A 10,087-nucleotide genomic window follows, 5' to 3' on the forward strand; every position below is an offset into this window, starting at 1 on the left:
CTTTATTTTATGGGTGTTTAGATTTGAAATTTTTACCGGACATTCCTAATTGTGTGTATTTAGTTGAGACTGAGATTTGAGCCTCAAATTTGTTTCACAATGAATTTTTTATTCATCATTGTCATGACTGAAAGGAATGTTTGTTTATGTGTGAAAATGTGTGAAACTGTTTGATCATTTTCTAATTAAATATTCGTCTTTTGAGCTAAAATTTGTTGCGTTTTATCCTAAATTTTGTTGAGATTCTTCCATGAAGTGTATGAATAACTTTCCTCTTACACTTTAAAAAAAGATGTATGACTTGTGCTATGATAACATACAGGAATATAAATATGTATGACAAATAGTAGTGCATATACGTGTCATGGAAATCGGTATTGTTTCCATTATAATCTTATTATACGTGTTTTGGTTCCATTGATTTTCGTTTTTGATGGGTAAAAGATACATCTCGTGTTTATTATAGGAATGTACATAAAAGGCAGCATTCCGCAATTTCATAATCCATTTTGATAATTATATATTCAAAATCAATTTTAATGCTAAGTTTTCAAAATAATGTTGTGTTAAATTGAATTTTCTAATATTGTATCCACAACCCAGAATTAATTTTCCAAAAAAAATATTCAACAGATCAAAATCCATTCTAAAAAAAGCATACCCAAACATGCAATATGACAATTGACTTTCAACTTGGATAATTATTATCATAATTGCAATCCTGTTTAAATTACTAACTTATATTCATGCAAATTGCAAAAGTTCAACTAAAAGGCGTTGGATAATAATATTAGCATATTATTTGGAGACAATTTTTTTAACAATTATAATTTGTAATTACGATGACCAGGTTATCATAAAGATACATAACTGTTTAATAGTTTTAGCTAAAGAAAATCCTAATCATCAGGGTCGCATTAATAAAACTACGCCTTTCTCAGGAGTCTTTTGACTGCTAGGAATGCAAAATAAACATGTAAATACTCATTCAATATCTGAAAAGCCTAACTTTTTTCTACAAAAAATATTATTTGGAAGATACAGAATCATTCGAGTGCAAGTCATCTTGAAAAACAATTGTCTTAACCTCTCCTTTGGGCTAGAAGGATTAATCGTTCCAATCTCGAAGCTTTTTTTCCCAAGAAAACGAGAGAGCAACACGAACTAGATGATATAAAAGGAAAAACCAAAAATAAAGTCGCTTTTTCTAGTGTTCCTAACAAAATTGATGTATCGACAAGATGAGTAGACGGAACGGTTACAGTAGCCCGTACTTGAATGAGGAGTTGTTTTCAATATCATTACTGAAAATCGGAATATCGGCAATGCATATAGTCAATTATGAGTTAAAATGGAGAATTCTTAAGATAATTATTAAACACAAGTCACCAATACGGGGGTTAACCAGATCATCTATATCCACATCCAAAGACCCCAGGGATTAACCACGATGTTTTGAGTTTTTTGCTCCTTAAGTTGCTTAAGACACAGTTTCCCCTTCCTTTACAAATACCAGGCAATGACAATTTACAGCAGAGTTATTATCCATTTAATTTAAAGGGATCCTAGTTTCTCAAAATGCATTTTCCCATTTCATTTTGATTTCAAAAGGATAATCCTCTACTCTACCTTTTGTGGACTTAATAGAGAAACTTTTTATTATACTTTGTCATCATGGAACCACCACCTCGTCTCCTTAGGCGATCTGCCGTTTCTGCAGTTCTTTACATAGCGATCATTATCTTCAGGGCGTTGCTGCCAAAGAAATCAAGTCAAGGGTTTATCAGGACATGCCACCCATTTCATGATGGATCAATAACCTACCTAAACTCTCACCCGTAGAATTTAGCATTTATCAAATTAATGTTTGATAAAACCTTGGTTAAAAATATAGCATGTCCTATGTGTCCATGAATCCTATCACATCACATGGAATAAGTAGGAAAATACAAGATTCACAGTAAATAAATTAACACCTTTGTGGTCGAGCTTGAAAGCATTGAGAGAATACTGATGCAGATAGAACTAACTGTCATGGCAGGGGACCAGGAATCATACAATATATCTGCATAATTCCAAGCATATTAATGTCAGCTGACCACCAAAAAAACAGCAACTAGTTAATCATGCTTTTATCTAAATTTAGAAAGAAAAAAATGCCCAATTATAAACTAATACAAACTTCAATAAGGGGGTTTTCAGAGCTGATACTCCAATTTTAAAAACCGATTATTTAAATAAGAATAACATTATTGATTATGTCAAAGTATAACTACACATGAAATTCCCATAAGTGAAAAATGAATCATACCTCAACTTAGAAATCAAATATGAAAACAACAGATGCAGCTCAGCCCAAATAGAATGGGAGAAAAAGATGAATATGAGCATTGAAATATAACTCAATGTTGCCAAATCATGAATCAATCAAGAATCATTTGTTGAATTTAGAAATATAAGCCATAAAATCATTCCAAATACTCCCTCTGATCCTGAACATAAGACACTTCTAACATAATCACATAGATCAATGAAAACAATAGTTTAGTTGATCTTTTAAAAATATTACCAATATACCAAATTAACATTCATTATAAATGACTTTTAGAATTATATTCTCATTATTCGTTAATACAAAATACAAATACTTATAATATTTAATAGGTCTAAACAAGGAAAACAAAATATATAAAATGCCTTAGAAAAAAGGACCAACAATTCCTTGTAAAATGTGCCTTATAATAAAAACCAAAGGTATCAATATTTAATACTCAAAAGTATTTAAAATTAAAAACCTAAAACATAATGGAACTACTCAAAAGTATCAAAAAGTTCTTAAATCTCACATCACCAAAGAAAAAGTAAGTTTCAATAATACTATAATGTCATTGAAAGCCAAGTCATAGGTAAATTAACAAGTCATAGTTCTATAAGTGCTCCTAATAATGATAGTTCATCCTAACAGTAATATATTATCGAGAAAAGTTCAAAGCTGAGGTAACACCTCTCCTTAGTCTCAGGAGCCACATAACGTTACTGCACTACTTGAAGCCTATAGTTCAAAAGAACAAATATAAAGCAACAATGCAGCAAAATTGGGTGCATATAGAATAAGCATGTGACTGTGTCAGGCTTCTATTGCTGAAGATTGATAATGGAGAAATGGAAAAACCAAATAGAGTGCATAGAGTCAGTGACTTAATGACTATATGAAGCCCCTATTTCAAAAAGAATGAAAAACAGAGGAATGGAGTAATTAAATAAGGTGCATTTAATAACATATCTTCAGTTTATATTCGTTTGAGAATTTTAGCTTCTATGAAGTTTTTATGTCTCGTGAAAATTGGAATGGGAAAATGAACAAATTATTGGATCGTTTGTTTCATGTCTGTTACACAGAATCATATCAATGCTTTTTTATACTTCAGAATCACATCAATTTAAAATGGATCACACAGTTCAGAGCCATCTACAATTTACCAGAAAATACAAATTACTAGATTTCAAAAATCAGCTGGGAAATTACAATTGTTCCATTCTCATACCAACACAAAACAAGATGTGCACGCATTGAAACACCAAAAAGAAAAACACTTAGCAGGAAGGACCCACACTTCTGACTTCTCTCTATTCCTGGCATATATACAATGGTTTAACTAGGATACCATCACAACTCAACCTTAATATAACATTCCTAGCATATTTACTATTGTGGTCCAATTACATTCTTGGGCATACCGAACCAAGGACATACACATCTGCAAAATTATCATGGCCGTTCACTCTTGTTTCGTAGATTTTCTATGGTTAATTAACTCATTAAATGTTAGCTGTTTTCAAATTTCAATTGGGTAATGCCAAGTGTTCCTAACAAATTTTCCTACTTAAAACAGTAAGTAACAACATTCACTATATTGAAACCTAAAGGTCTCACTCAATAGTTAACAATATATTCCTATTAATTAATTAGGACAATTCTTTTAGGAAAAAGATAGAACTACTCTTTTCAAATTACAAAAATAAATTGATTTTCTCAGGTACTAGGAGAACCCTAAACAAGTAAACAACCAATCGAAGCCCTCTTCCCAATAAGAAATTATAACATCGAAGTCGAGACTTGAAAGAAATTATAACCCGAAGCAGGTTACAAGAACAGCCAGTGTCTAAAAGAACCGACAACATGAAAAACAATACAAACAAACATGAAAACCAAAACAAACAAGCATAAAAAGAAACACATAACAAAACCATGTAACAAAAAGGCATGCCACAGGATTATACCTCAAAACACGGCAACTATAAAAAACACAAACGTACCTAGACAAATATGACCGTTGCTGTAGATATGGGGATGCAGAGGAGCCGGATGCAAGAATATGACCTGTAGAAGCGTTAATAATAGAATAACAACAACAGCAATGAAGAACAGAAGCCGATGCAGATTAAAGATAAATTTGTGCAGGGAAGGGGCAAAAGAGGAACCTGGGGAGCTTCCATAGGGTAATTCTCGGGAAAATCGACTTGAAGCTGGTAGGTCTCATTGGCGTAAAGCGTCCCAGGAGCTCCAATGACTTCAACAACCCACCTTCCAGAGAGGAAGAAAGTAAAATAGAGGGAGGAAGGAAAAAGAATGAAAAGGAAGAAGAGAAAGAGGAAATCAAAGCATAAGAAAAATATTGTGTAAAAGCTAAGGGGAAAGCGAAAAAGTTAGGTGGATTATGAGGGTAATTAGAAGAATCTGATACCTCTGGAGATTATCGGTAACTTTGTGTTTGAAACCAGTTGGGGGATTCACCTGCCACTCGACGAGCTCTTTCTGGAGCCTATTGCAGGCAATCTTACTGAGATTCTAAAACAGCAACGATCCCAATTCAAACCTAAGAAGCGAAACACGAACACCGAAGAAACCGAATCGAATAGCGAAGGGGTTAGGGCTAACCTTGCGAGCGGCACCAGAGGAACTAGTCATGATTCTTCCGCGTAAACGAATGGGTACAAGAACAATTCTCAATTAACAAACAACAACAGATTAGAATCACCACTGAACCAATATATATATCTCTATATCTCTGTCTATTACCCATTGCTACGTCCCACTACGGTTATATTTCTTTTTTCCATTTATTATTATTTTACTTTATAAATTAAACCTTATTGCACCCTCAGTTAATTAAAAAACATTTTACACTATAGATTATTTTAATTAAATCATTAGTGTTATTGAACATTTTTTTATTTAAGAATAGTTTGTTTTGTAATGTATATACAGAAATAAGGAAAGTCATAGGTGCAATACAAGTTAAGTGTCTTTAATTAAGAATGGTGACAAAAAATAAAGTTTCCTTAGATTACTATCGTGCATCTAGAGACTATCTTCACCTAAATCTTTCTCTCTCTTTTCCCTTCCAAACAAGATATTCCAAATTGTTTTGCCAAGAGAACCACAAAATAAAAATGTATAGAGAGAGAAAAACACAAAAAATACTTTCTCATTCCCAAAACCCATCCAAGAAAGAGAGAGTCAGAGCAACATCACCATGGTTTCAATATTTAATAAAAATAAAGGTGAATTTGTATATCTCATTTCATATTTAATAATACTATACAGTACAATTAAAATACAAAAAATATTATGAGAAATATTCAAACTCTTCATAATCAATCCCCCCCACTAGCCATGCCTATTGAATTAGAAGATAATTAAAATAATTATTCACACAAAGATATGTTGAAGGTATGATATATATATATATATATATATATATATATATATATATATTCAAGTTTTGTACAAGAAATATAATTTTGCTTACCTTATACATCCAATAATAACTTTTATCTTAAAAATAATCCTCCAAGCATAAATGAAAAAAGGATAAACAATAGATATTTATAAACTTTTTGTCAAACAAAAATAGATATTTGCTATATTATATATATATATATATAACTATTTATGTTGACGTTTTTATCAATTAATTTCTTTAAGTGCTGGTTTTTTTCTTCTAAACTCCTGATTCCTAAACGTTTTATAAAACTTTTTAATTGTCAAATAAATTACAGTTAATATAAGTGTTAACTCAATATTTTATTTCAATTCAGTATAACAGTATTGTCCTTTTTATAAGAGTATTGAATATTGAATAGTTTGGAAAATCAAGTTTTAAACCTTGTAATACATAGAGATGGAAGATTAAAATTATCAATAGTAGATTAAAACTCATCTTGTGAGTGTAAATCTATCTAATGCATTTGTTTTGTCTTTTATAAAAGAATAAAATAATAGATTATATTATAACAAAATAACAAGCCTTTTTTTAAAGAGTTTTTCTTTTTGCTGAAATATACACATAAGAGTAAATAATTCTTTTTCTATTCCTTATAATATTTTGACCAAGTCAACTAGTTTATTTTTTATTTAATATTTTGAAATTGAAAACCAAAACAGTCATATATATCTAAATAAAATAAATATTGTTTATACTTTTGGTGCTAGTAAAACATACCATAATAATAATGCAAGTAAAAATTTAATATTATTAAAAAAAATATTAAATAAAAAATAATTTAAAAAATTTAGTAAATTATATACTATTTTATAAATTAAAAATTAGTATTTAAAGTAGTTTTTATTATTAACAAAATATAAATTAATTTTTAAATTGATTAAATGAAAGAACATGTTGCTATGTTGTTTTATCAACATAATTTTTTAATACATGCTTAGATATTGACTATATTTTATTGAAATTACATTTTTTCTTACAAAACTCACTTTCTATTTGATGAATTTCCATTGTAACATTGTACTCTCTAACAAGTATAAGCTCTTAATAGAGAATGCATTTAAAAGAATAAATTCCATGTCTCGTTTAAAAGAAATGTAATTTAATTCATAAATGTATCATTCTTCGTAGAAAATAATGTTCAAGAACGATGTAGTAGTAGATTGAATAATTCTTCTAAAGAGACAATTTGAATTCTTAATTTATTATAGAAGTGTTGAAATTAAACCTATTTGATAATCCATGTCTCCTTTCATCTTTGTTAATAAAGATGATTCATTAAAAATGTGAATACCAATGTTTGCATCATGATTTAATACATCTCTCTTTTATTCTGTTCTCTTCATATATATTATTGATTATATAAAAGTTATTCTCTTGCTCAAAATAAAAAAAAATAAAATTGTGGAGTCTGATTAATCTGAGAAATATTTGTTATAATTGTTTTCCCCTAATTGACGCCTTGCATTGACTTTCCCAAGTTGGGCACTGGCAATTTAAACCTCCAAAAAATGCTATTCTCATGCCAAATTCTGGTTTGAAGATAAACATATTCCAGACGTGATTAGTGGAAAACTTACATCACAGTTTGTGCTTTAGAAAAACTTTGGATCAAAACATTGCAACTCCGTTCACAGTAGAAGTAGAAACTTTAAAGATAGATCTACTGTTTATAAACACATATCAATCTCAGTTTTTGTTTTCCCCAACATTCTCTAGAATCCAATAACAAACTCATTCATGAATATAGAAAACTCATTCCAAATTCCAAAGAAAGCGATGGTCCATTTTTATCCGCCTAAGCTTGCAAAAATAATGCTAGCAACAATAATTAACTTTGTTTGTCTATATCGCATAATTCGCAAAATCTAAAGAAAAAAAAATAATGCTAGCAACAATAATTTTGTTTAAATATTTTATATTTTTTGTTGCAATAAATTAAATAAATATAAGAATTAATATCTATTTTATATAAATATATTAAAATTAAATATTTCATGAACAAGAAAACATAAAAAAATTATTATATAAACTATTAAAAACTATAATAATTAATTATATTATCAACTTCTCTTTATTTCAAAAACATCATTTTTAATATAGTCTATTTTTTCTGTTGTGGGTTATGTGGATACTTGCCCCACCCCTATCTGCAGGAACTGCTTACACTGAAACATTTATTTAAAAATGTAGGGAATTTTTTCACTGATCCTTTATTTTTGAAAAAACAATTTTAAATAAATATTATTAAAAAAAAATATATATATATATATATATATCGTAATTTTGTTTGTGGTAATATAAGTATTGTTAACTTTGATGATGAAACACGAATATTTTTTTGTAATAATGTATGAATAAAAATAGTTAACCACTACATATAATTCTTGTCTAAACTGCATGACGTTATTCTAGAAAACTAAGCTCATAAAAAGATACAATATTAAGAATATGTTTGGATTATGTGGTAATTAAAATAGAGATAGGAAGTTTAATATTAAAGTAGACAGAAGATGTGATAAAGCAAAGGATCTTACGAAAGATAATCAATCTAATAAAGAGTGGGGAAAAGGGTGGAAAAGATATTACTAGTGTTACGAATTCACTGCATATAACATAATTGGTTATTGTCACAATGTAACAAAACACTTGATAACATTGTCTCACTTTTAGGAATTGAGCAAAAACATAAAGTTTTGCAGATGAGCTTATGAAGTGAGGAGAGTGAGGAAGAACTTTATATGGGTTGAGTATGTGATTGGGGTCCATCAAATTCTTGATCGAAGCCATCACTTGCACCTGTTCAATTTGATACTACTTCAGACATCCATTCATTTCACAAGTTTACGTTTTCAAATAGAAAACTGCAACTTGAATCAATAATAAGTTAATAACATAATATACATACAGTTTCAAGTGACTTGCTGTAGTAAATCTCGTTGGCTTTCATTAGTCCAATACCATGCTCAGCGCTAATACTCCCTTGGTGCTTAGATGTCCACTCGTATACAAAAGGTTCAATGTACGACAAAATCTGCAAATTTTATCACTGATAATGTCATGAAAAGAAAATTTGCATAACCAAACAGTTGTGTGCTATGCTAGAGCTACCTTGTCATCATAATGAGGAGTAGAACCGTTCAAATGCAAATTTCCATCTCCACGGTGACCATATCCAATTACATTAGCTGTATTACCTACAATTCAATAACAGATAAACAAATAAAATACAATATCATTCCTCTATGCACGATTGTGACCCGAGATAACTCATCTTCCATAAAAGCTATAGACTTTCTAGGACACAAATGAAGGAATCAAGCATATACTTACTACATTATGTCTGCTAATTTCCTTCTTAACTATACCACAAACTCAGAAAACAAAAGTATAACTACATGGCAAAGTTATAGTTTGTTCCTTACCTAGTCTAGAGCGCATTTCTTCAACAAGATTGTACATGTGTTCAAGAGGTATTGATAAATCATACTTGTAAACAGCTCCTGCTTTCATCAATGCCTCTGATATACCCTGAAATCATTAGATAAAATCTAATACAACCAAATTCATCAATATTATTTTCATAAAACAATTAAAAATTCGTATTAAATTGAAATTTAATTACTGATGACAAATTATTGCTGAGAAAAAAACAAAAGAATAACACTTTTGGGGGTTGAGGAATCATCCTCTTCAAATTCCTTAAGAAAAATAAGAAAATGAATCTAGTATCTACAGCGTGGCAGTTATGTTTCTTCCACTCAATATGTTCAAACAGTTAGCTATTTTGTACATCTCATCAAGAGTATACACTGAAAAAGCATCCACAAGTGTCAAATGACAACAGCTGAAATCAGAACAAATATGATCAACTTGGCCCATAAAATGAAAAATAAGAATATTAGCACGATCAATTTAGCAGGAAATTCATTCCAAGAGTAATAGTACGAAATGATATAGAAAGTTTGAAGTGAAATGAAACCTTCTCTAGGATGAAACCGTCCGTAGAGCATTAACAGCCAAGCAAGTGGATAGTAAAAGTGAGTAGACAACAATAACTTCATATGACATTGGTATAAAGATTCCAAATACGAGGTGTATAGCTGATCTAACTTGGTCATGCCTTTTCACTTTCAAAAAGGAAGTATGAATTCAAAAAAGGTAAAAATACTGACTGCAAAAATTAGAAAACCAGCCAAGAAAACTGAAAAGTAGAACATGACAGGGAAATATGCTTAATTTTGAAAAGGGATAAAGCATTTTTTGAAAAAAAATAATAATGGAGTGAAAAATGTCAACCT

At 29.8% G+C, this 10,087-nt stretch overlaps 1 protein-coding gene across 1 annotated transcript; it reads right to left on the reverse strand.

Annotated features, from left to right (window-relative positions):
• Window positions 1-1,339: 1,339 nt before the first annotated feature.
• Window positions 1,340-5,093, reverse strand: LOC137811002 (probable ubiquitin-conjugating enzyme E2 16). Its single transcript, XM_068612541.1, is given in 7 exon segments — window positions 1,340-1,697; window positions 1,699-1,755; window positions 1,977-2,065; window positions 4,318-4,381; window positions 4,483-4,585; window positions 4,746-4,849; window positions 4,940-5,093. Coding segments are annotated over 7 exon segments (504 nt in total). The 5' UTR covers window positions 4,970-5,093; the 3' UTR covers window positions 1,340-1,640.
• Between the last annotated feature and the right edge of the window lie 4,994 nt (window positions 5,094-10,087).

The sequence above is a fragment of the Phaseolus vulgaris genome, chromosome 2 (genome assembly GCF_000499845.2).
Source record: "Phaseolus vulgaris cultivar G19833 chromosome 2, P. vulgaris v2.0, whole genome shotgun sequence".
Taxonomy (NCBI): domain Eukaryota; kingdom Viridiplantae; phylum Streptophyta; class Magnoliopsida; order Fabales; family Fabaceae; genus Phaseolus; species Phaseolus vulgaris.